Raw genomic sequence first — 27,136 nt, forward strand, 5'->3', positions numbered from 1 at the left:
GCAATTAGTACAGTGTTACTAGGTTACCGAGGGCCCCGTATTCATAATTCAAATTTACTTGGAAGAAATAAGACCCAGTGCTTAAATATACCATTCGATATATTGCTGAAGCTTTGTGTTGAAACTTAAGTAACGAATGATATTTACTATGCTAAGACGAAATAGCATTCATGTTCGAACTTAGCTTCAGGATGTACCTGGTTAAGTATTTGGTATATCATTATTAAAGTTACGGCTCGTTTATGATATATAAGTAACGTCTTAAGTACATAAGAGTATTCATAGTTGACACAAACTTATTGACGAATAAGTTAAGTGCAAGTTAAACAAAATTAAGTTGTAAACAAAATCATTATTCATAATAAAAATTATCGTCTAAGCAAGTTGTCGAAAGCCTTATCTGAAACATCCTTATTTATATTAATGACCGCTATTAAGTGACGTGGCAGCTAAATATTCAGTGTTAATATCATTTGCATTGATTATAGCGATATGTGTTGTTGCGTTTCAGCAATAGAGTGGTTGACCTTTCGCCACGGTAAAGTCCGGCCGAAAAACAGCCATATAGTATGAATGATCGTTGCTCGTCGCGTAACTATAGTCACTCTCAACGTCTAGTGGTTGTTTGAGCGGTCGTTGAAAGCGACTGTAGACGCTCTTACTAACAGAAGGATTAAGTTTGACTAATAAAAATGACTAATAAAAACTATTTAACTTGAATAAAGTATTTAACTTGAATTGTATCTAAAACGATACTTATATTAAAGAAAAGATTACTTGATCGATCAGATTTTTCAGAGGTAATTTTTCAAATATCTCTGATCCGGAATCAGAACTATGAATACATTACGTAAGTAAGACTTTGCTCGAGATTTTGTCAAGTCAATCTTAAGTTTGGATATGATTTTTCGACTACGAATACGGGTCTAGAAAAAGTTTTGTTAGTCCAGATCAAATTAGAAAGTGTACTTCTGTCGTTTCGTTCTCTCACTTAAATCACTTCAAGATATATTCATCGAATCGAGTACTTGATAATAGATAGTGAAATTGAGCATACACGTCGAAGCTTCACGTGAAATTTGGGAAATAAGTCGAATTTATAATGAAAACCACGGACGTGCAACACACTGGAGCGACCGTAAGTACTTCAGCGGACGACAACGTTGCGGCTCTCGAAATATTGTCAATCTTTTTTACACTAGTCATTCGTCGAGTTACTGAGTAACCGGATTACTCGAGAAACCCAACGACGGGCATATATCGTTAAAGTACCGTATCAATAAATAGTAATTAATTAGACTTTTGCTACCGTTACTTTGTAAGGTTTCTTTTAGTATAGTAAACAGGTACCTACTTTACCTACGCGGTATCGTATACAGGGTCGCAGCTCGCGATTCGATGCCGCGACGTCAGACGTCGCTATTCACATTGCCCTGCCGATAATAAAAATAAAGTGAAAAGGACAAAGATCTTCGTCCGTATTAGTTTCGTGACTAATTATATACAAATGCATCTTGTTTGCCATGTATCCTCTGAGACGTCGGACAACGAAAGCCAGAGCAACTCCGTTAACGTTTATTGCTTGTATTTCCAACTCGACTGGACTCGCAAGAAAAGATATTTCACGAGCACAATGCCATTCTAAATTGGTTCTTAACCTGCGAAATTTTCTTTTTTTTCTTTTTTTTCAGATAATCAGTTCATTCAAACGCACCGTACACTGTTAAATAATTACTTCTGCCTATATCGTTAAATAATTATGTCTGGATGTTTTCTTGTAGCGACTATTATAGTATACATTATTCTTTCGTCGCATTACGGGGTCTATCAGTCTTCACATGGCGGAACCTATAATTGATGAGGCCGCAAATCTCAAATGAAAAAGTTCGAAATTGCAAAGGATCCGTTTTTGTTAAGGTGTGTGTGATTATGACAATCTCCTCTCTAGTTGCGATTACGTAAGCGATACACCTATAATGCCTTGATTTTTTTTTCCTCTTTTTACATTTACACCTATATCGAAGTGTGGTTCGGGTATTAAATGAAGTGTACAATAAGTGTCGAGCAATTTAGCATCTTACAAAATTTACAGGCATTTGATCTATCGTCGAAACGTGAAATCAGTGAGATATAATCCAATGCGTATATATACTGTGTTTTGCGTGTCAGGATACACTGAGATTCTATCAGCTCTTCTATTCAACGCATAAGAAACAATATCGGTCGAGTTCTTCACAAATATAGGCTTAAGTTACAGTTACACGCAAAATGCCAAATGGTATGTGAATGATGAAGTGAAGGGGGCGAGGGACTTCCGCTTGCTCGTTTATATATTTTACATATTTGAATAGAAATACAATATCTAAAAGATATATGAAACTATAATGACACCCGCGCCTAAAGTGCGACAGGTAGTCAGGAACTCTTCGGTGCATTCGCGCACGAGGACGAGGTTATATAGACCGCTAAGAGATTCAACCTTTTGCACGGTAAAAAACGTAATACTTTTGCAAGATCTTTCGTGGCTCGAATGAAGGAGAGTTCAGAGCTAAATGAGAGATAAAGTATCAAAATACAAATGCACGAGAGAGAGAAACATGTATTATTTTTCAACGCATATCACTTTTGTTTCGCACAACCTACGTGCAATAATCCGAATAGAAAGTCTAACTGAATATTCAAGAACACAATGTCAGCATACGACTTCGTAATGTCTATTAGTCACTATCATATTCCGTTAGAGATGTTCAAGGAAGTGTTAGAGTAAGTGGTACATACAAAGAGACCTACAACAACTTATCTAGTATATTGTAAAAAATATTTATTGTATAATCAATAAAACAAACAGAAAAATCCACTTTGCGTTTATATATATATAACATAGTATCAATAAATAGTATCGGGCTAAATAATATTACGGTCTGAAAGCTACTCGTTCGTTGACAAGCATTATTTCTTATATTTCTTCGTTTCTTTGTTCTACTTATCTCGTAGAGTTTTTCGCGCGTAACCTAGTTAGAAAGATCGGAGTTATGTACAATTCTGCAAGTGCCGTCATTCTCCCGCATACCGTGGACAATAATAAATAAAATTTGAATTGCGCACCTCCCATATGTGTACGTTAAATGGCGGATACGGCTTCTCCCTTTTCCCTCTTACTTTTCTTTCTCTTTTATTTGGGCGAAAATCTCTAATTACCGTCTCACGACCGCCGCCCCTGCCCATTGCGACTGACATGCCCGTTTTCCTAAACATTATTAACCTTAACTTTTAATGAATTAGACTTTAGATGTTACGTTTATCGATTACGAGTTATCTTAGTGACATACTTCGTACATAGGCGCTGTTGCATTTACGTTCAGCTTTTTTTTTTTAATTCTACCTTTGCATACACTAACAGTACTTGGTTTAATTTACGTATATTCTGTAATTTTACGCGTATATATACGAGTAGAGATAAAATATATAATTTACATTTTGTTTCTTCCAGTTAATACTATGAATTTCCATTTCGCGCGTTCATATGTATTTTTATGTCTACAATAATATAATTCGTTATCCAATGGATACAAAATTTTATTTTGCTTTCATTATGTTCGCGTGTTCACGGCGATCGCTCACGATGGCTGCGGTTTGCACGGGGAGGACCATTGTATCATTCAACAATGTATATTCTCTTCTTGAAATATACAACTTCTTCGACGTATCATGACCAAGTCGGAAGCGTATTAATCAAATTCGGGACTATTATATCTGAAATTTAAACTTTTCTTCAGAGCGCATCATCTTGATAAATATTTCGAGCGTTTATGAATGAATCACTTTCCGCTTCTATTTACCTCGAAACAAAGTCTTTTCGTGAAATTAAACACTTGCCCAGAACATTGGTCACAATGTCGTAACACAATATGATAAGATGGCCATGAGCGATATATATATATATCCTCCTCTTTGCGTTTCAATACCGGCTGTTATTCGACTCACACACAAATCGTATCACCGATTGACGTAATCGAAGTTAATCCACACATGGTTTATTTACAGTGAAACACCGAAAAATCCATTTCAAACGTGCAAGGTTACGCATCACGCGTCCACAGAAACAGTTCGTCGGGCAATCACGATGAAAGAGTTCGCGATTGAATAATTTGCAGGTTAAAATTAGACGAGGAATCACAAAACGAAGCCGTGTGACAGAAAAATGTCTTCTTTCTTTTTCTTTTACGAAACCGGCAATTAGTCAGTTCTGCAATTTCCGAATGCCGTTGTGAAACGTGGGCGACAGTGAGCGACCGCCGAGGCTTCCCGCTTTTAGTTCGTTGTTCCTCAAAGACAAAGGATCTTTTGCATAAATAAATCTCTCGAAAAAGGAAAGGCTGGTCGGTTGCTCGATCAACGCGCGAGTGCGAGCCGGACCATGTGTTACGTATATCGATTACAGGGTTTACAGGGTCGTGTCGCCGCTCCCTTCGCCCCTTTTCCATTCTTTTGCCACAATGCGAAAACGGTGAAGAGCGGATTCCCGTGCAACAGCGGATTTTAGAAATGCGGCTACCCGCGGCCAGACATCGACTTCGACCGTACGCCGACGACTACTACGCAATCTTCGAGAGTACTGGTAGTCTTAACGTCGCTTATTACGTGTATACGCGCGTATACCGTCAAATTGTTGTGTATACAAGGTACAAACTAAATAATTATGTCGAATCTAAGTTTACAACACAGCACAGAATTCGCCGCGGCGGAGAGAGTATACCGGGGCACGTTTTCGCCCGCCCGAGTTCTCCGGATCTACCGATTTACGGCGCATTATCGAATCGATCGAACCAGGTGTCCATTGACGAAGTTGCTCGACGAGCGCGCTCTGATACCGCTTGCCACGCTTAATAAACCGCCTCTCCCCGGTGATGGATAAGCAGCAGAAACAAAAACGGTCGCGATCATGAGAGCGATATCGTATCTCCGCGTCCGTAATCGCGGTTTTCGCGGTGAGAAGGAACACGAAGAAGACGAATGAAGTTTGATCTTTCTCGGACAACGAGCGTTCAGAGCGGAAGAAGAAGAGGAGAGAGAGAGAGAGAGAGAGAGAATCTCACACGAGCTGGCGAAACCACGCATGCAGACATATCGCGCGCGAACGCGAGATCGCAGCCGATACGCGCCGGTGATAATTGCCGGCGCGCGATCGTTCTCGTGTTCTCGAGCTGTCCGTCATTAAACGTTCTCCCTCGGTTTCTTAATTTGTGCCTTCCTTTATCACCCGCGAAGCGGCTGAGCAGGGGGAACGGGGAGGGGGGAGGGAGATATATCGCGATGTATTGGAAGAACAGTCGGGAAAACGAATGGGATGGGGAAATTCTACGTCACAAGTTGCTATGCGCAAACGAAGAAAGAAAACGACACAACGGCGAACTCAAGTAAGACGATGTGGCGAATTTGGAACAATAATAGTAATAATAATGACGCGTATCTCGTGTGATACTCTCCGTGATCGTAAACGGGGAATCGCTTACAATTGAACTTAGTTGCGAGTCGTTATCAAGGTGCCAAGCGGTCTCATGCTGAAAGCATCCTATTCCGAAAATATACTACGTATTACAACACTTGGTAACTTGGCGTCACGTCGCGCGGAGCAAGAGTTAAATTTTCGATCACTACTAAATGTGCAGAGGACAGATTCGTGTCTTTCCCGTCTTGACTTTTTCCTCCCTTTCTTTCCTTCTTTCCCGGCTCCTCTCTCTTTTCCTCATGAAATATTTACAGAAAAGGATAGTCTCTCTTTGCAAACGAATATGAGTTTACCGCTACCCCGCATGTCTTCCGCTTTCGAAGCAGCGTAAAAGGAAATAAATCGAGATCACTCAGCGACGTGTCCGTCATCGTAAAAGATATTATACATCGCGTTATTACATTTATACACCCTTAACGTCGAATTGACCTTTTTCGCAAACTTCTAAAATTAAATATATAAATTTATAAGCACAAGTCGCTTGATTTTCGGCTACTTACAATAATAGTTAATGACAAAAAGATATCGCGTCCGGATCAAATAAAACGTTCTCTACATTCGTTCGAGAATATACGATAAACATACGCCGCGTAAGTTGAACATTCAAATATCTCTTTTCCTTTTTCTCATTCTCCCCCGAACAGACACGTTTTCATTAAAAGAGGACTGCCTATGTACATCGTTATCGTACCCGTCATATTGAGCAATGTGCATGATACGAGCAAATCATCTCAATTATCGGTCAGCAAACGTAAACAGACGTTTCTTCGGCGCACGTGATAAAAACAAGTAGCGAAAGCATTTTCTCCAAGTTGGTGCGTTGTGTGTAAAGTAAAACTCGCGTAATAAAGTACACACACGCGCGCACACACATACACACAGAGAGAGAGAGAGAGAGACAGAAGTGTGTGTGTGTGTGTGTGTCTTTGTTACGTCGAAAACGCGGGGGAGGGGGGCTAACTGTTCTTATCAGTTATGCGAACGATCCAACGGGAGATATTTGCGTATCTAACGTAACCGATAATTGTGTGTATCGCTAGCAATGTTCATTCAATAAGACTAACCTTGCGATGACGCCGATGAAGAAATGCCAAGTCGGCTTGACTCTCTGCTCCGCCGAAGGGCGCGGTTTCCTCAAACTCACTTTCATCATTCAGCACTAATCTATCCCGTCCCACGGTCATGCCGCCGCCGATCCGTATTACAATATTCGAAACATCCATTCGTGATCGTTCAGATTGACACACCCGAGAAATCACTGAATTTCAATGGAATTGATTTTGCACGCACTTGTTTCACTTGGGTTATCAGGGTTAGACGTATGAACTCCCGTGTGTGATTCTCCTCTTCTTCCTCCGCACTGTGTTTCTCTCTCTCTCTCTCTCTCTGTCTATACTTTTCTCTTTTTTTTTTGTTCGATTCCATTTGTTTCTCTTCGTATCACGGCTATATCCTGGCGTTGCTCGGACCCTCTCTCAGATATTTTTTTATTAAAATACGAGAAACGCGTTCGGAAAATCATACTTGGCACGAATGTTAAATATTCCTTGTTGGAGCCACCGCGGTACTAGAGAAAGATCTATCTAAACGAGTTCCTCTAAGAACACTAAACCGCTTATCTCTACCGCTAAATAGAGACGCGACGGACATCTTCGTACTGCCTAATCTACTAACCGTCCTACCGGCTCTACAAAGTACGGCGTAAGAGAATAAATAATAAAATGCTCTCCTAAGATTTCAACGCGGTTCTTCTTCTTCATCATCATCTTCTTCTTCTCTCTATCACGCACAATGGGTTCACGCACATATTTTCATTCTCTCTCAACGGACTTAGCTCTTTTACATCTATCACTCCGAATACCACGTATTCTCAACATGCGTTTCTACTTGGATTACTGCCATCGATCTCGCGATTTCGCATTAAACTACGTACATCTTTTTTTTTTTTAATCCATATCTCTATATAGGCTTTAGTACAATTACATTTGATTAAACGTAATAGAGGTTAATGCGGTTCTGATTAGCATGTGATCCAGTTTTGCTCTCTCTTCCGTTTCTTCGTTTATCTTGATCCACATTAAAGTCATGCACATCTCCGCAAATCCTCCGCTGACTCTGATTTGTGCGCTCTTCGCTTTGTTTCGCTGCCCTTCCCTGCTCCTCTACGCACGTCACGTCACCCTTTCGTAATTCCCTTCTCTCGCCCGTCTTATTCGTCATCGGCCACTCTTACGGGTTCCTTCCACTATTTCCTCCTGCCGTCATCCTTATCTCCTTCTTTTTTTGGTACAAGCAACATGATTAACACGACAAAATAAGCGTCATTGCTGTTGAGGGGTCATTTGGAGGTCATCGACGGGGACTGGAGTTTTAGGTGGGGGGAAGAGGTAGTGCTGGAAACAAGGTATTAACGACCCTGAGAGAGATGAGACCTCTTTAGAAGTTCCACTCCTCGGAGCTCTTTCAACCCTGCGGCGACGTCTGCGGCGAGATTTCTGTGTCGCCATCACCTGAGCCCGGCTCGCCTTTCGTTTTGTTCTCCTTCTTCCACTTCATCCGTCTATTTTGAAACCAGATCTTTATCTGCCGTTCTGTCAGGCATAGCGCGTGAGCGATCTCGATACGTCGCCGCCTGGTGAGATATCGGTTGAAGTGGAACTCCTTTTCCAGTTCTAGCGTCTGATATCGCGTGTACGTTTGCCGACCTCGTTTCCTCTCTGCAACAGAAGAAAATCGGTAATGCCGAATTAGTATTTCGGGATCGCACTGCCGGCGGCTGATGAAGAAGCGCCCGGGATCGCTCTTTAAGCCACCGCTCACACAGGCCGGTTAGCCTGTGATATTTCATAAATACCGCGCCGTGTCGATCTAACCGGTCGGCCGGTTTCTGGAAATTTCAACGAAACGAAAATATCTCTCCGCGGGTGTGAGTTAAAAAGTCCTCGGGAGTCGTGGATGCAGTTCCGCATATGATAGATACCTTTACGATATCCGTGACATGATCTGCGGTCGGTGCGCGGTACACGAATCCCGAACAAGAATATTAATTGTAGCTGCCAGGAGAGCGAGAGAGGTGGAAAAGACTGAGCGGGGTACCAGGGAGACAGAGGAAGTTGATTCTGTGTGTGAAGTCTCACAACTTCATGAGATATAACCTCAAAAGGTTAGGTTGGGTTAGCCCGCCGCGCGCGCGAGAGTGCGAGAGAGCAAAACGGGAATATTTCAGAAGAGGAGGAGGCCTAGGGATGAGAATTGGGAAGTGAGAAGGGGAAGAAGAAGGAGAAGAAGAAGAAGACGACAACGACGACGACGACGAAGAAGAAGTAGGAGGAGGAGGAGGAGGAGAAGAAAACTCCTTGGCGAGTATTCGAGGCAAACGCCGCCCGTCGTGCTGTCGGCCGATGAAGATGGATAGCGGTTTTGCTCCGGAGAGAGATGGAGAGATCGCGTAGGTTCCTGAACCCCTCGATCGGACGAAGAGAAGAAGATACAGAGGAAGAGAAAAAGCGCGCGTAACAGAGAGAGAGAGAGAGAAAGGAGGAGGAAGACGGAGGAGGCTGGGAACATGCTTTCTTATTCCCTCCCTTAGGCTACGCTCTCAAATTAACAACATACCAATCTCTCTAGCGCTCTCTTATAAGCCTTAACGATTTGGTCAACTTCTATAGTTTTACCGGAGTCTCGGGGATATTCATTTACCGCCACGCCGAGGAATAATAAGAACAAACGTTGGGAAAATAATTATCAATCAAGTTGCGAGCACGCAAATCGCCGTGGGCGGTAATAATGAATTTCACCGTATTCTCAAAAACATCCACCGTCCGATAACCGCGCAACAAACACCCGAGTGAAATATCGTCACCGTCAAACCGACCCCCCGTCGACCGTTCCGTGAAAGCTGCATCATATTAATACTCATTCGTCAAACCGTTAATGAAGATCATGCTCCGTATCTCTCGGGTTAAATCATCAAAGCGTCCGCGGAGTACGTGGAACATGTTACGAGCGGCCGGCCGCTAACACCCGGAAAATTCCGATCTATATTCGTGGTCGAGCGAGTTTATTTATACCGTGCGAAACGTAAGTCGATGCGTCGTGCGCGTGATTAAATGAAATTAATCACACGGAGTTCCGCTTTAATCCTTCGCCGATTCCGATAAGAGAGATCGACTTTTCGATACTACCGTCTTACAGATCCGTCTCTAAGTATCGGCTGTACAAGTAGCAATAATTGAGTAGCGAGCAGCAATATCCATCCGTTACTCCGAAATTGCTTACACACGGAGAACGGAGACTCGAGCATATTTTGCGCTCGAAAAGGGCTATCCGAAGCACGCACTCACGCGATCAGTTCGAGCATGGAGATAATCCCGTGGCGGCGCGGCGTAATAATCAGGTTTGTCTCGAAAGGTCACCTCGCGTATAAATCTCCCCCGTGTCATTAGACTCTCTTTGCCGAAGAGCGAAGAAATGAATTATTAAACGTTGCATCGACGATACTTCGTTATTTACGAGGCGAAGCTCCGCGGGGCCGGGGGTCGATTTGATCATCGAAATCGCCGCCGATCTTGATTCCCAAGCGCATCCGGTTCGGAGAATTAGGCGGTGCAGCGCGGTAATATTATTACGAGCACGTTTCCAGGTGTCGGGGGGAGGCCTCCCCCCCCCCCCCCCGNCGACATTGTCGCCAGCGCGATAACGTAATTTCGCCTCTGTCTTTCTCGCGATACAGTGGACATTCCTGAGGGTTTTCGCGGTAGCGAAACACGGAGAAGGTCCTAATAATAATAAGAAAGTCGCGCCGATGGCCTAAGTTTGCGCCGGTGTGTACCGGCATTACTACCACTACTACGGCTCTCGCGGACGGAGGTGACTTTAAACGCGGGGCAATAAATTAACGGCGTTGGGTTACGCAAGGATCAAATGTCCCCTGGAGTATGCCCGGGAGATTTATGGGTCTGCCTTCACTGGCGCAGCATGAAGGAACGAAACAGAACAGAACATACATACATACACAACCGCGCGCGCGGCTTATTATAGGCTAGTTGCTCCGCATCTCCGCTTCCCTACCCTGTCCCGGACTGGTCTTTCAGGCCCGCCGCAGGATATACGCAGGACTTTTCAGATTAACAGCTAGCCGGATGTTGTAACCCGCTAATAAGGCGCGGCCACCACTCGCTGCCCAATTAAGCTAAGCTTTACGTGGGCACCTTAAGGCCAGACCTTGAAACACACTCTTCGATTAGATATACCCCAGATGTACTATTAATTTTATCATCCGCTCGCCTCAGACATGAGCCGCGAATTATACACGTCCACGCTATTAACGGACACCCGAATCGAGACTTCTGTCGAAATGTTTCGGGAAAAAGGACGGATGATCTCATTAGTCTCTCTCACCGCGGTTAAAAGGAAATTTCTTTTTTAATTTCGATCGTAAGCAAAACTTCCGTCGCATATTCGGAATTCGTGCAAATTACATTCGCTTCGAAATGAATAAGTGTAGGAAATAATAGTCCTTTAATTCTCTCGTATATTTCTTTTGTTTCACACACGTGATCAGAGTACTGGTAGTTTTCTCTCTCTCTCTCTCTCTCTCTCTCTTTCTCCATGCACTTTAGTTTTAACATACTTTAAGCCGAGCGATCTATCTTCTTTTTTATATTTCCGTTCTGCCTCCCTCCATACTGCGCTGTTTTCGTTAAATTTCTTCTGACGCAAGGCACACATTTATTTCGTAGCGAATCGAGTAAACGGAGTTGGTGCGGTATTAATAATAAAGAAAAATCCTATTAAATCTAAATTGTGAAATATCGTATTCGTAAATTTAATTTTTTCTACCTTTTTTACTGTTATATTTCGTTACTTAAAATTCCTCATTTTATCCACATATGTTATATTTACATATTTCATTTTTTCCCCCCTAATCACATGTCACTTTATTAACATATTAGTGATCCTTAATCAAGAATGCAGTAAATTGAATTCTGAGACATTAGAGCCGTAACATATAGCGATACGTAGCAATAAGACTTGTGCAATGTCATAATTATAGCCTAGAATCACTGAGAACGTAAGACTATTACTATGTTGAAATACTTGACTGTGATTAATCGGTTCGGTTATTATTTAAATTGCTTGTTTATTAAATTTGATGTTGCTTAAATCTTGTTATTTACTTTTCCGATCGCCGTAATCTGCAAACCAGTTTCACCGCGTCCACACAGACACACGTAACTATTCATCGGGGATTGCAATTTTAACTTCAATGTGAAATTAGTTTAATTTAAGTACTTCAATCGAACCCCGAAAGCAACTTCAAAAGGGATTTCACAGAGTTGCCGGCGAGAAAGAAAAGCACCAAGCCCGTTAACACTCATAGAGGGAGTTTAGAAAGCCCCGAGGAGACCGGAGTATCAGATAGGCGGTCTTCCCCTCTCGCCTTCGTTGTCTTTTTTTTTGTTCTTCCCAGCGGACGAACAGACAGTCGGACGAGAAGACGGAGTCTAAAAGACCCGAGGTAGAGGTCGAGATAATGAGCAGCGGGAATGATTCGCCGCGACATATGCATCCTTACGTACCACTTGAGGCATTAAAATTCATTTTCTTTTGCGAGCGTTCGCGTCCAGACGCGAACAATACGGCCGTCGCGTAAAATACGAGACCGGATCACGATAAACGTAGGCTTCTCGTTTTAAACAAGAACTCAAATTGTTGCATGTTAATCATCCAAATAAATCGAATCGATATCAGGAAAGAAATGTAATTTTACGTTTGATAAATTTTAAGCAGATATATCGGATAGAAATTCAAACCATGACCTCCATACTGTTCAAGATCGCCTTCATGGCGCAGCCCCAAAAGCGAGCGGTCCCAGAATTTCTGTGGATTCATTCATCATCATCCGTTCCTTCTGCCTCCTCCTATTCCCCCCCCCCGCCCTCTCTCTCTCTCTCTCTCTGACTCTCTTTCTCTCTCACACGTATACACACATACACACAAATATCTTACAATCTTTTTTTTCAGCACTCCTCCTTCCCCCTCCCTTTGAAACTCCATCTTTTCCTGAATATCTCATGAAGCCGCCATCACTACTGACCACCAACTCGGAAACGGTTAGCTTGATTATAATGAAATGCATTTCAGACGTTTAACACGTTGATTCCTTTAGTTTTTTTGCTTTCTTGAATCCGCTCTTTCGATTTATTCCCAAAGATGTTGCCGCGAATTTTGCATATGTATGATCTATTGAATATTTTTTTGTTCTGTATAGAGAGAAAAAAAAAAGGGGAAAGGAGAGAAATCATAGTTACACCAGCGGGGAAGAATAATGTCGTAGGGAGTCAGATATCATTGAACCAAGATCTATTGTTTCGTTTACTATTGTTTTCCACTGTCAATTGTAAGAAGAAGCACAATTTGCGTTTTAACTTACTTCGTATAATGAATATATCGTGCACATGACTTTATGTATATACATATACATACGTGTGTGTACAGTAACGGAAACCTCACATGTATATAACTATATCACACACGTTTAATGAGGGACGGGGAAGAGGGGAAAGAAACGACTGGGATACGTAAGGGAGGAATGGAGAGACGCCATAAATCTTTTCACGTGGGGAATCGCAATTATCTCATGCATTAAAAACATCGCGGGTATCGATGAACGGTCTTTTCTCCTCGGGTCAACACTTGGACTTGGGATGTCTAATCTGGAATGCCTGGTCGGTGTAATGAGGCTGGCGTCAGGACTATTATGTTATCAAAGACAATAAAATATCGCAAAATTTCCGAATCTTATCGACGAGACGTGTAATAATATTTTAGTGTCGTTTTTTTTATATAACGACAATTTAAAAACCTTTCAAATGAGTGATGAGGATTTATTAATAAGATTATTCTTAAATAATTTTAGAAGAATTTAATTGAATATGTATTCTAAAAAAAAAAAGGAAACGATGGAGTCTCTTTTTATGCATTTTCATGTAAGAAAATTACTTAGAATCATGGCAGCTGAATAAATGTATGCACAAAATTAATTTTGCAAGGAAATAAAGTCGTAAAATGCGACGGAGCATTCTTATATGTGCCGACATCTGTGGACACGTTCAGGGACTCGAGCTCGTTTTCTTCGTTAACTGGTAGTAAAGTACGAGCCACGTCGTCGTCATAACCGTTCTGTTTATCGGCCAATCCTCAAGCAGATACCTGGGATCAGCTTCTGAACTTCACCGAAAGATGGTACGAGTATCTCTCGACGGAAATCTTAGATGTACGCGCGCGCGAATTCCTCCCGTTAAAATGTAGAATAACTTTTGTCTAAAGTCAAGTATTTTTCTATTCTCTCGTGTTTTTCAAATAATATTATTTTGTAATAGAACAGAAACCGCATAACGTGACATAGGGATTAACATAATCTCAGAGAATAATGATAAATGCGATGCTAACAAATTAAGTTCATATGTTAGACATTCTTTCTACTTTTAAACTTCAAAATATCACAGATGTCGAATTAATCAATTTTGGCCTGAATGCCGATATAACAACCGTTAAAATTAGAAGAAATTGGTATTTTATCAGCGAAAGGAACCGTACAGTTTTTTTCACCGGTAGAATTTTATACTGCTAAGTTTACAAAAGAAACGATAATAAATGTAATTAACTTAATATTTCATATATTTCAAATTTTATTTCCTACAGAATATTAATGACTTTATTGTGTTATTAGAATACTTCGAAGCGTCTAGTAAATCTCACCTACTATATCAATGTAAAATATTATTACGCACCCCAAACTTATTCACCAAGCCTAATTCCTTTGGATTGTTAGTTATTTCGATCGACGTACATTACGGAAAATATACACTTCCAAATGATGAAACGATATCCAAAAAATTATCGATGACTTTTTATCTTCAAATTGCTAAGGCACATGTACGCATCATTTCACTCGCACCAATTAATGAAAAAAATATATCCAATCTGTATTAAATTTATACTTAAAGAACTGAGAGAGCAGAGAGAGAAGTTGCCTCCAGCAGAAGCGACGAGCGACTAAAGTACGAGGAAAGCAAGGACTAAAAGTAGTTCGTTACAGTTTTGTCTGAAGTGGATCTTGGCCTTGTAGGGTTATTGCGTTTCCCCAATGTCGGAAACCATAGATCAATGAAGAAACAAGGATATCGGTGTGTAGTCAGCGGGGTTCCACAACCTGTTCAGTTGTCGTCTACATTTACGAACTCTTTTGCTTTAATGGCGGTGAACGGCCTATCATCATCTGGTCACGGCCACCATAAATCACTCGAAAGTTCAGAATGATGAAAAATGTGGGAAGATCTGTCAAACTGTCCCCGAGAATGCAACACAGACGACTCCCGCTACCGACTACGAATGAATCGAATCGAGCGTGTTGTCTTTGTAATCATGTAAATTTTACTATTGTCACCTGAATAGGAATAAATGTAATAAATGAATTGAATAACGCTAATTTAAGAAAATATATTTTAAGAAAGTATCACCACTCAATAGCATGTCGGTGGGATAAGACAATAGGAAATTAGACCGTCGAGACAAACGCAATGTGTGGTCTCACGGACAAAAGTGGATATGTCGACTTTGTGGGGATTTAAGCAGCGACCGACGCGCAGGAAAGGAGCAAAAGACAACTCTTACTGTGACCTGGTCTTTCTGCGTCGTGAAACCAGTAGGCAGGTAGGCCAAATGTCAATGCAATAAATAACCGTGTCTGCAGTGTGAAACTAGAGACATTGTGCCAATCGTGAGTCGACCGCCGTACGGATTTGTTCTACGCGGCGTTGCATAAATTCAAGAGTGGGTTACTATTATTTGAGATGCCTTACGAGAAACTCAGCTTTCTACGAATCTTTTGGTCACGCACCGAGTGAAACCTTGATCTTATTTTCAAAAGTGGCGTCACGTATTCCACGCTTATCCTACTAGGCACGATGCCATGTAAAAGAACATTTTTCAGATGAATTCCGGCGTATCGCCGCATTAAAAATAACTATTTGTATTTTGTGGCTGTAATTTTCAGGGGAATTCTCTCGACAAGATCTCAACGAATCCCGGAAAGTTCGACGCGTTTCATTGACAAAATCGCATATTTTCCTCACGGATGAATATTTCCACGTTAGTCGACCCTTCACCCGTGAACGCCTGTTGAGACAATAGTTGCGACCTCGACGTGAAAAAAGAATAAGATTGCGCGACCATTGCAGGCATTAAGAAAGATATCGAACTCACCAAACTGACTTCTCATCCAGGGGTACAATGGGCTCGGTATATTTGCAGACGCTGCACCTTGGGACGCGCCTTGTTGCTGTTGACTGAGCGGTGACGCGACAACGCCCTGATGCTGCTGAGCTTGTTGCTGTTGTTGCGGGTGCATACCACCACTTTGTCCCTGTTGTCCCGACGTGGTCTGAGATTGTTGCTGCTGGTACATCATATGCTGCTGCTGCGCCTGTAGATGTTGGTGCTGCGACTGCTGCTGCGGATGTTGCGATGACTGCGCCTGCATATGCGGGTGCTGGCTGTGCATTTGGTGATGCATCTGGGACTCGACGAGTGGAGGACTGTCTGGCCCGTCGAGGACGCTACCTTGATGATCGACAGCGGCCGCTTGAAGCTTGCAACTAGCATAGACGATGGGCGTGGACGGATGTCCGTTGGGGGTTGACGTGTGTCCCATGTGAGCCATACCGGTGCTCGGAGACGTCGACCTGTAACCGGCCATGCCGTCCATACTCCCGTGCTCCTGTTGATGCTGGTAATAAGCCGCGTTCCGCATGTCGATCCGGTTGTACGGGGGAAACCTCGGATAAGGCATGTCCTGTTGACCTCCCGTGGTTCCATAATGATGGGTAGAGACTCCTTGACGTAACAAACTCGGATCGCACGGATCGCTGGTTTGCTGAGACTGCTGCTGAACTGATTGTGTCTGCTGAGGCACCTGTACGGCCGCACCGTAGTGCTGCTGATGCTGATGCGGATGTTCCACCCCGCCATTTCGCAGGTCCGGGATGTACGAATTCGCGAAATACGAACTCATGCTACTGTTCCCGCCTGTCCCACCTGCTAATGTCACCCTCTCGACGTTGCTGCTGACTGGTTTTCCTTTGGTTGTCCTCGGCCGACTTATGATTATTTTTCCCTGTCCTTCTTCCACCGTAAACTTATTTTGCTTTGTACTCTTCGTACGGACACACTTCTCTCTGGCACACGTGTTTATATAGATACAGATTTATCACTTCAGGGGGGGGGGATTGCACTTCTCCGTAAAATTTTCTTTTTCTCACTCAATTTTCTCGTCTCACGCACTGCTGGACAACACAAGCACACGTATATATATTTATATATATATATGTATATATCATACCACCATCATTGTGGATCACATGTACATCATTTGACTTTTTATCACACTGGTCTCACTACCGAAGGAGGATAAAATTATAAATTGGAGCACTACAGAAACATTAATAAGCGTGTGGAGAGTGTGAGTGAAAGAGAAAGAGAGAAGGAGAGAGAGAAAGAGAGAGAGAGAGAGAGAGAGAAAGAGAAAGACACGAGTATAACGCGTATGCGAGGTGGTGGTGGAAGATAATAATCAGAGTCCTTCGTCTTCCTCGGTGTGATACCTTCGTTCAAAATGCCAAGTTACTCCAGATCCGTTTTGTTCTTCTGTCCACCCTACTATCGAAGTTACGCCGCACCTGTAAAAAGACAAAGGAAAATTTTATACATATCATATTATAATAAAGTAACATCAATCACGCTTAAATGTATCATAAATGTTAAACGCAATATAAAGTGTTTTACGTTTAATACTTTACATTTCATTGTAGATAGCAATTATATTAAAGTTATTAAATTTCACACACACACACACCCATACACACATAGATAAAGCCATGAACAAAAACGTTTATGAAGAACATATAAGAACATACTTGTGAAAATTCACGATTAATGGTAAGAAATTTTGCGATTTACTTTTAGTGCGGAAACTCAAGAGAAACACACGTTTTTTATATATATATACACAATATTAATATATTTAGAACATAAGCCGTTTTTATGAGATTTAAATATATACAACGTCCCGAGTTCGGCTAAAAGCTCACTTTGCGTGATCTTTGTCAAGTGAACTGAATGAACTGAGCGGAGTTCAGCTGTAAGTAACAGAAGGAGAGTCACACACGTGCTCGTCACGGTGACGGCCATCACATAGACGCCAAACTTGTTACAGCGTTCTGTGTGGGCGGGCTAAACGATCGTTAAATTTGGAAAAATTCCCATCCATTAAGCAGCATGGCCACCGAAGTCCCCACCGAAACCTCCCCTCTTACATTAATCTTTTTTTCGGTATCCTTGTAGAGGTCCTAATGTGTGTTATGTACGCCGGTAGGATAAATGCACTAGAATTTAACTTTTACCGTATCACATCGATTCAATGATAGAAAACGTATAGATTTCTGTTGCGTAATTGATATTGTTAAAATTAAATAACTAGAAAAATCTTAAGTAGTTAAGCAATGATTGACTCGTTTTGCAAAAATCTGAATAATTGCAATCGTACGTTAACAACCCATTGACAGATCGCCATTTGATAACGAAAATGACCAAATACACAGGATACGTAATAGTTGGCTTGTTTATAATTACAATTATATAGATTTCGAACGACCAAAACAAAGTTAGTATACATATACAATTTTAGATTTTGACTCTTCATAAATAATATATATAATAATTAACAATTACGACAGATATTAATTTTTTGTCTTGCAAAAGTGAATTGTTATTAATAATATAATAATATGTAATAATATAAAAGCGTCTTATCGACTGAAGGGAGAAGTGTTTTCCCTTTTGAGAGAATACGTCGATCTGCCGATTTGAAGTCGAAACCTTCTATACCGACTGTTTGCAGAAGTAAATGAAATATACGTGAAAATATATTAGATTTATGTGCAAAAACTTTTCGTTTTTATGTTTATATTATATGTATAATGTAAACTATGTGTATTTTTGAAAAATTAGATATATATTCCAACAAAAATATTCTTCGTTATGTTTCATGACCTTACGCCACCTTCCGGACAACATACGGATTTTTTCGTACTAAAAACTTAACAGCATAGAGAAAAAGTTATCGATGAATTTTAGTGTAGTTTTCCGTTAAGATGAAGTCTAAAACTACCAAATACACGGTAAAATATATTTTGCACTTGTGTTAAAATTATTTCTTGTTAAAATTTTTGTGTTAAATTTCTAATATATCCATGTATTAATTTAACATATTGTGTTTATGTTATCTCAGTATTTTATATTGAGTCAATATTCACCATGTATAAATGTTAAAATAACACATTTTATACTTCAGTTTCAATCAACATATTATGGATATTAATTTTGTATTCATTTTTTATCTAATACTTATTGCTTTTCAATATATTCACCTCGCGTTAACATAAAAATTTGCGCGAACCGCTTGGGACGTGTGAAATGTGTGAAATTTCACACAAACTTTTTTACTCCGTAACAATAATATTTGAACGATTTCATTTAACGGTGAACAATCTTTTCCTTCCAATTTTTTTACTTAATCCGTTTAGCGAGGAATAACGATCCGTAGTAATCGTAATTTAACAGTCATCTAGAAACATGTTTACTACTACTTAGGTTGCGTCAATATTTATGTTATGTTAACCGACTTTCAGACTTACAAATATTATATGGCAATATCAGAAGCACTCTAAACAGAGGGGTGAAAAATATTGAGATTAAAAAAAAAATTATCAACTTTTGAAGGTCATTATTAAAAAAAGAATTTCTGCATAGGTCTATTACATGTGATACTATTGCGGATAGCATGACAGTGTGAATGGTAGACACGGGGGTTAGAAACGAGCCTGGATGTGCAAGGGGCAGCGCAGCAGGCAGAAGGGTGCGAGAGAGAGGGTGGGAGGTGCGGCCCTTGGGAGTTTGCTGTACATGAGAACGGATCGGACGCGGGACGATCGCGATTAACATTCCGGCCGCTAGCTTGCTGTTCGCGCGGCGCTTTCATTAATTCCAGCGTATTGATTCCACGGATTGATGAATGGCCGCCGATAGCGATTCCACGCGCTCACTACCCCCCTCCTCCCCTTCTCTTCCTCGCCTCTCGCGTATAAATTCTACCTCTCGCAGGATTTGAACTCAATTCCCGCCCCGTAAATTCCCCTTTATGTATCCTCCTCTGAAGAGAGCGAGTGTCTGAATTCTATTGATGCGAACGGCACATACTTTTCACAGTCCCGCATCTTTGCAAAGTGCATCCTCCTTAACTTAAAATAGTCGAGCTTACCGCGGATTCAATCATCGTTGTCGATTTGTTCCTCAAACTGTGCTGACGACATGTCGATGTCGCGGTAAAATATATCAGTATATATATCTTGGATGTGGAGTCATTTGAAGAGCAGATAATGATGTCACACGTATCTTGTTGTTCCTCCTCCTAAGTAGAATGCGACATTATTTTGACTCCGAGATATTTATGCCCGGTAGATATATAGGTTTAATTTGCCCAGTGACATCGACCGGGAAGATCATAAACCAACTGATTACTTAAGGTTCTGAGAAGTGCATAATATCTCCGGTAGATGGCGATAGTGATAACACGGAAGAAGAGGAAAAAACGGGGTGGAGCGTGTCTGACAGTTGGGTGGGTTCGAGGCCAAGGTGATTGAAAACAGGGTGGAGCGTCATGTGACGCCATAGCTGGATATGGAAGTGACGTCATATACCTACGATGGCCTCTAGTTAGCAAAATGGCTTCTAACCGGGAATTTCTTTGTTTCACAGCTTCTTATCTAATGCTTTAATGTATCGCGAACGGTTGGAGCGGATCGTGTGGTCGATTGTGTCGACTCTGTCCGTCCCAAAAGAACAACGCGACCTCTAAATATAAGATGCTGCGGTGAAAATTGGCACACTTGATTATAATGACAAATAAGTATTTTTAACTGAAAACAAAACAAAAATATATATATATATATGTATAATAGAATGTTATACATATTTTTGTTCTCCCTAAAGCAATAAGAGAGATAATAACGAGTGTTGTTGATGACGAATAAATCCATACGTGTCACCGGCTAGATTAAATAAACAGCGTCGCAGGTAGCTATATATCCGAAGATCGTTGGAGACCCCGTAAATGGCACTTGGATTTGACAGTTACGAGATTCGTAGCTCGTGCCGGTGGCCGGCACCTCGTAAAACAGCCGTAAACTAAGCGCCTCGTAAACTCAACGCACTCCTGACGTCATGAGCAAAAACAGTAGCGCAGTGTTACGTCAAAAAGTTGGAAGCTCCTGACTTTGCGCCATGCAATATTTAACGCGCTCAAATTGGTTAAACCGGTTAACGCGTTTACTCTCAATTTGAGAATCCCAAATAAAGTGCCTACGATAACTTACTCGAGATAAGGGGAAATAAACATCGATGAGAAAAAAATGTAATAAGCGGAGCGCGGAAAATCAGTGTGAGTCGTAATATGGCAATCAACTGCGAAAATATACAGTTGACAGTAACCGTTCTATCACAGCTCATCGAGGTAAAATTTAAAAAGGTTAGTTCACGCGCAGGGACTATCTTTTTTTTTTATTTCACACACAAGACGTTAATGCGTCAGATTATTCGTATAATATTTATCTACACATAACAAGCGATTACGTAAAATGGGCACAAAGCGGACAGAGTAATAACTATCATTATGTGCAACATATAATTTTGGTGCAAGATCGCTCGTAAAGAAACGGGACGAGTAATATGCGAGGATTAAATTAAAATTGACGCATATTCACGAGATATATCACAATTTCAAGGTACTTTATAACGTAAAATGATCCATCCTGAAACGGGATAACAATATTTTTTGAACTCTATATTATACCGTAATCGAATTTATTGTATGCATTCGAACTTGCCGCCACGTGATTTATTCGCCTGGCGGAAGTTCTCCGGGTATTAAATCTGTCCGGCCTAGCGACCATTGTACGGTGAATTTACATTTTAACGCGCCATTATACATATATTACAATTTTTAATGATGTTGGGTGAAAATTATATGATACCGGTGAAAGAACGATTTAATTATCAGGCTGATCCAGGCGTATTTAGCTTTGTACGGCTTGAGAATCGGCGATATCAATTCGCCAATTACATACCAAATGCGTGCGAGTAAAAATTTCAAGCTGGCGTGAGCTTCACTTTCGACACGATCTCGCGTCAGAGTTGAATCCCGAGGATCATTGGGAATAACATCACTGTTGTGGTAAATGTCCGACAGCTGCGTGTCGAGAGTGACATTTCACGAAATTATTTTAAGAAGAATCAAAGGCTGGAGGGAGGACGTTGCGGAGGAGATACACGGGTAAGCAACCGCGCAGTTAGATCTAAAGTAGTCAGAAACACGAGCACAGTGGTTGTAACGTCGTCAGAGAGATACGCTGTACCGTTACTGTCCAGTTTGCGGAAGATAGAGGCGGCACTGAAAGATGGTCGCGATCGAGGATTCCAGCGCACTCGGGGACCGCGTCGGGATCCTGATTCTTAGTACGCCGCGCGTGGTGCGTGTGTGCATGCATGCGTCTGTATCGTGTGTTTATGTGCCTGCGACGATAAACACACGAGCCACATGTGTGCGCGAGCAGATCAGTCGAATGCTAACGCATATGCGATTAGCATAATCGAGTCGGGCTACGGGGAACCAGTTTGCAAGGCCACTGACAAGCCGGCTGGCCGATCGCTTATGCCGTTCTCTGCCTACCGGCAAGCACACGATCCATCCATAATACCGATAACGTCAGCTGAGTGTGAGAGCAAGGATAGTGCCGATACATTCGTCATAGGTCGCAGTTATGTGCGCGTTACGAGTGTTACGCGAGCCTTCCTCTTGAATGAGCAGACTTCGATGAAAACTTGAGCAACGTAACTGTCACACAACACAATAGCTACTTATGCGCGTCAGAGATCATACTTGGTGCACAAGTCGCGCTACCGTCGACAACCCTTCGTGAACGACAGCGGGCGTGAACTGAGCCTGGTGCACGTATGATGAGGTTAGGTGAGATTAAGTTAGATGTTGAGCTAGATTAGAACCTCTCGCCATTCCTGATTTTGAGGGCAAGCTAACGTAAGATGCGTTAAAACGGCATCGCCGTGTTATCCTGTTCTCGCGTGTGTTGTCGCCGAACATCGTATCGTGGATAACCCGCAGACTTGGCGTTTTACTGCCATGTGCGTACGCAGGATGCTTCTTAATTAGCGCTCAGTTATTAGCGCCATATTCCACTAAAAGTCGGAAATCTTGGAATTATTTTTTTGCGACATTTTACGAGGCAATAATTATCGAACAAAACCCAACCAGTCGTCGTTTGTGTTTTGCAAGCGCGCGTCTGTGAGTCGCGCTGATAGCGTACGTGGCGACGGGTCGCTAACACAAACATATACATATACACAAACCAGGTGCGCGATTCAGAGACGTGCGTCCGTATAAAGGACGGTGACACGATTTTGTAGTTGAATTTTATTTGATAATATTACATTTAATTATTACATTTAAGAGAGTACACATTTTTTGTCAGAATTACCGCTCCCATTAGATGTTGGGGAAAAATGTGGTTCGGGATTTAACGATTTTCGACAAGGAATTCCTTATCATAAGAATGCGATGAAATGGATGTATAATAACGTAAATAGAAGTTAACTGCAGCATGATGCAAACAAAAATGCAGAGGGCCCGGAATCACGTAATCCGCGTGAGACGCATTCTTGTAATACGGCGTGACCTTCTCCACAGGATACGCGACACCTTTATATACCGGTGTCTCGAGGGTTTTGACCCACTTAGGCAATTTTTGCCGGCAGCATCTAAAACTACCAAGGATCCCGTATACCTTCCGACAATCGTTCTATTATTTCGTAACTTTCACTTTTATTTTTTTTGAAATGCAAATATTTTTTTTTTTCCTGTTTACTGTCTATCGTCGAGATTTAGTAGGGTCAGTTCTTTCTTTCGAGGGTTTAGCGAACACCTTTCAAAGACGGTCGTTGCGCAATACAAGTGAATGCAGGACTGCAGGATGTGCCAAGTTTTCATTTTTCGGAATTTTTTTCTCGTGACACGAACCGAAAACAGTACCTCGGTGATACCGAGTCGTCCGGGAGTCGGCCGACTCGCCGAGGGGTCACGCTTGATGCGTTTAGTTTCGCCCGTTTTGTTTCAGCCGGTAAAAAGTTCACGGTAACAGCGTTGATTTTTGCCGAAAAGTCCTTTTTGTAGCGGTTCTTACGACAAGTCAGATACGGAATCGTTAAAGATTCTACGGGCCGCCGTGTGAAAGTAGGCTGTTCTTAATATACTATATCGCGTATCAAGGAGTGTCACTTCTACTTCCTGCGAATGTTGTTCCTGATTTGAGGTGCGCTAAGTCAGAAGTCAAAGGTTAATCGCTCCAGATTTCACTTAATTAACGGAAGGACTAATGGAGGCTGAGTTATCTCGTAACCAGATGTTATCGCAAGGTGGTAAAAGTTCTTTAAAAGAGCCGTAAAAGTTTCACCAGGCGAAATGTACCCGGAGATAACTATGCGCCGCCCCTGTAACTGAATTAAATTAAATTTCCAAGTAAAAACTGCGCAATCTTGCATTTAGTGGGGAAGATATTTAACATTTAAATTAATTTCACGATAACTACTATACGTATATATAAGTACTAAAAGTACTAAATACTAGACTGAAGAATACTAGATTATGAGTTCAATATTATATGTGTGAGTTTTATAGAAATTGAAAAAAAAAATATGTTTACGTGAACGCACACTCTTTGTTTCCTCTTGAAGGAAATTTGATATTTTTGCCGCAGTTATTTCTTTGTTATTATATCGCAATATGGACTTTTTTGTGACTCAAAATTAAGCAATACAAACTAGTTATTTTCCGGAGAGACATAGAAATCCGGATAGAAAGCCGCGCGTGGCTACATAACGCCTTAAGGGAAACCTCTGTTACGGCTTCAGAGTTTACGTATTATGTCACGGTAAATCCAGAGTTTAATTTGCACGAACCACCGTAGAAAAATTTGACGATTCTCGGTAACGTCAACTCTCCTCCTCGGCCGACCGTAAGTCATTTTACCGATGAAAAAGGAAAAACTTATGGGTGCTTGTTCTTACGCACACAATAGCAACGGCGAGCCTGAAATTACGTAGCCGAGCCTTTATTTCGTCGCAAAAGCGAAGGGGTATCTATAAGACCGCCGAGATACGGCGGAGAGTACAAAGTTTTGACGCCACCTTATAAATCAACCAACACACTCGCTCACTTAAGACGTTGCACGAATATATCCTGGACTGGAGTTTCGCTCACCGTATGTCTGTTCTGCTCTCAGCACAGACAGCCTGTACACAGTGAGTCAAAAATTTCCGTAGTACTTCGTACATCCCAACTCCGCATTCCAGACTGACTTGGAGTCTTCGGATAAAGAATTATTGGAACAACATTTCAAGCAAATACGCACGACTAGATGGTATAGTTATATCAAGTATTATGTTATCATTCAGAAATTCTAGCAAAGAGCAATTTTTCTGAGATATTGCGATCGATATTTAAAAGAATTATATTTGACGTTGCTCAAAAATATAAATCTATTTTTTTGTTATTATTGTCTAGTCAAACAAAAGAACATAAAAAGAAAACGCGGTCAATATCAGGAAAGTAAATTCAATAGAAATGCGAATGTGACTTGTTAATGTTTTGAAATAGGTCGATCGTTTGAAATTTATAATAGTTACGAGTTTTACAAGAGATATCGGTTAAAAAAAAATAGTACGTGCATTTTTTTTGCTAACATAAATTAAGAGTAAACTAATTTACTCTTTTTTAGAAGATAAAACTGTTATTGTACTAGTTTTTAAATACATTATCACTTTATTATTTCAAGTGTTGTAAATTGGAGCACGGATAATAGCTTATCGGATAGCCGCTCATAATAACAACAACAATAAAAAAACGTTACGAATGTTGTATTCGCGTTCCAGGCGTTTCCCGATACCGAACGATGCGTCCACACGAAACAATTAAAAATATTGAATTTTTACATACCCCGCAGTTTATATTTCAACGGCGTCGGAAGACGGCGAGAAGTAAAGTTTGTATATTTAACTTATGGTGTGCTCTTCGTAATTGGTCGTTTGGCGGTTGATTACAGTGTAGTGAGCATGTAATAATCATGATACATAAGATGATAGTCATAAATATACGTGTAAGCTGCAGGCGCTATAAAGATACGGTGAGAATAAGCTTAGCTTTAGTAGCGCCGCAGTAATATTTAACCGCTCCTTTGCTATCGGCGATATAAATGTGTTGATAAATGCGTGATAAAAACATGCACCGCTGCTCTTTCAATTTACAGCCGGCTGTCAGCGAACGGAAGACATTTTGAGTTGAGATAATATATGTAACTGTGTTCAAATTTGAGTCGTAAGTTATAAATATAGAAATGACCTTCACACACACAGCACACACTAAAATCGTCGAAACGTTAAAATAAATAGCGACACTCTAGTCTCGATTTTGCTGGATATATTTTGTATTTTACTTTAACATATTCTGATGTAAAAACGAAATATCGTGTTACCCGGCTATGTATTTTTCTTGATCTCACTTTAATAATTTTGCGGTTAGAAAGACTTGAAGGGTAAACAAGGAAAGATAATAAAAATAATGAATAAAACTGGATATTCAAGTACACGACAGTATTTGAAATATCCGTGCACTTGGAATTAATACCACTACTTGATAGAAGTCGTGCACTTGGAATTAATTCCACTACTTGATAGAAGTCTGTTAGTTGAATGCATAGTAATAAAAAAATAAAAAAAAAAACAAGAAAGAAAAGAGTGTAGTTGGCGAAAGTGAAAAAGAGCGGAAAAAATGGGGTTACCGCAAAACTACTAAATGCAAATTTTATTGGCGAGGCCTGCATAATGAGAGAGGTAACGCTATAATTCCTACGGCCAGTGTATAGATATGGCGGCACGATAGTCATGGTAATGTCCGTTGCGAGGAAAACGTTTAGACTTTCGCGTGTTTTCACCCATACGTGCGCATATTCCGCGTCACGGCGTGATAAAAATAGAAAAATTATACAATTAGGGAATAAGAAGAGCCGCAAATCTCACACATGGATCGCGCACTCGCTCGTATATGCGAAAGCATAATCAATTTGTCTCGGAATTATGCTGGATCTTCGTAAGTGTGTAATTATTAGCAGTAATGACCGGCTGTTAGGCTTAGTAAGCATTCACAGTTATCTCTTACGTACAAGAGAGATTAGAACTATCGCCTTTTTTTCTTTTGTATTTAATATATTTACAAGAGTAAAAGGAAAATAAAAAAGAAACCCGATGAATAAAACAACGGACCTCGTGTACAAAGCATTATCTTTCGATGACGCACACGAATGTTTAACATTTGGTAAACATGAGAATTCATTTGTTCTCTTCACTTGAAAGACCGATATATATATATATATATATAGATATATA

The 27,136-nt window shown here is 41.0% G+C and overlaps 1 protein-coding gene across 1 annotated transcript in view; it reads right to left on the bottom strand.

Annotated features, from left to right (window-relative positions):
* Positions 1 to 2,859: 2,859 nt before the first annotated feature.
* Positions 2,860 to 27,136, bottom strand: part of LOC106750512 (homeotic protein antennapedia-like) — a 62,328-nt gene continuing 38,051 nt past the window's right edge. The window contains exons 3-4 of the mRNA XM_014630917.1: positions 15,779 to 17,250; positions 2,860 to 8,226 (exon numbers count right to left, since the gene is read on the bottom strand). Of these exons, the coding sequence (XP_014486403.1) occupies positions 7,973 to 8,226; positions 15,779 to 16,586 (1,062 nt within the window). The 5' untranslated portion in view covers positions 16,587 to 17,250 and the 3' untranslated portion in view covers positions 2,860 to 7,972. The remainder of the gene's footprint in view (positions 8,227 to 15,778; positions 17,251 to 27,136) is intronic.

Source organism: Dinoponera quadriceps, unplaced genomic scaffold (assembly GCF_001313825.1).
Source record: "Dinoponera quadriceps isolate SergipeBrazil2010 unplaced genomic scaffold, ASM131382v1 scaffold5809, whole genome shotgun sequence".
Taxonomy (NCBI): domain Eukaryota; kingdom Metazoa; phylum Arthropoda; class Insecta; order Hymenoptera; family Formicidae; genus Dinoponera; species Dinoponera quadriceps.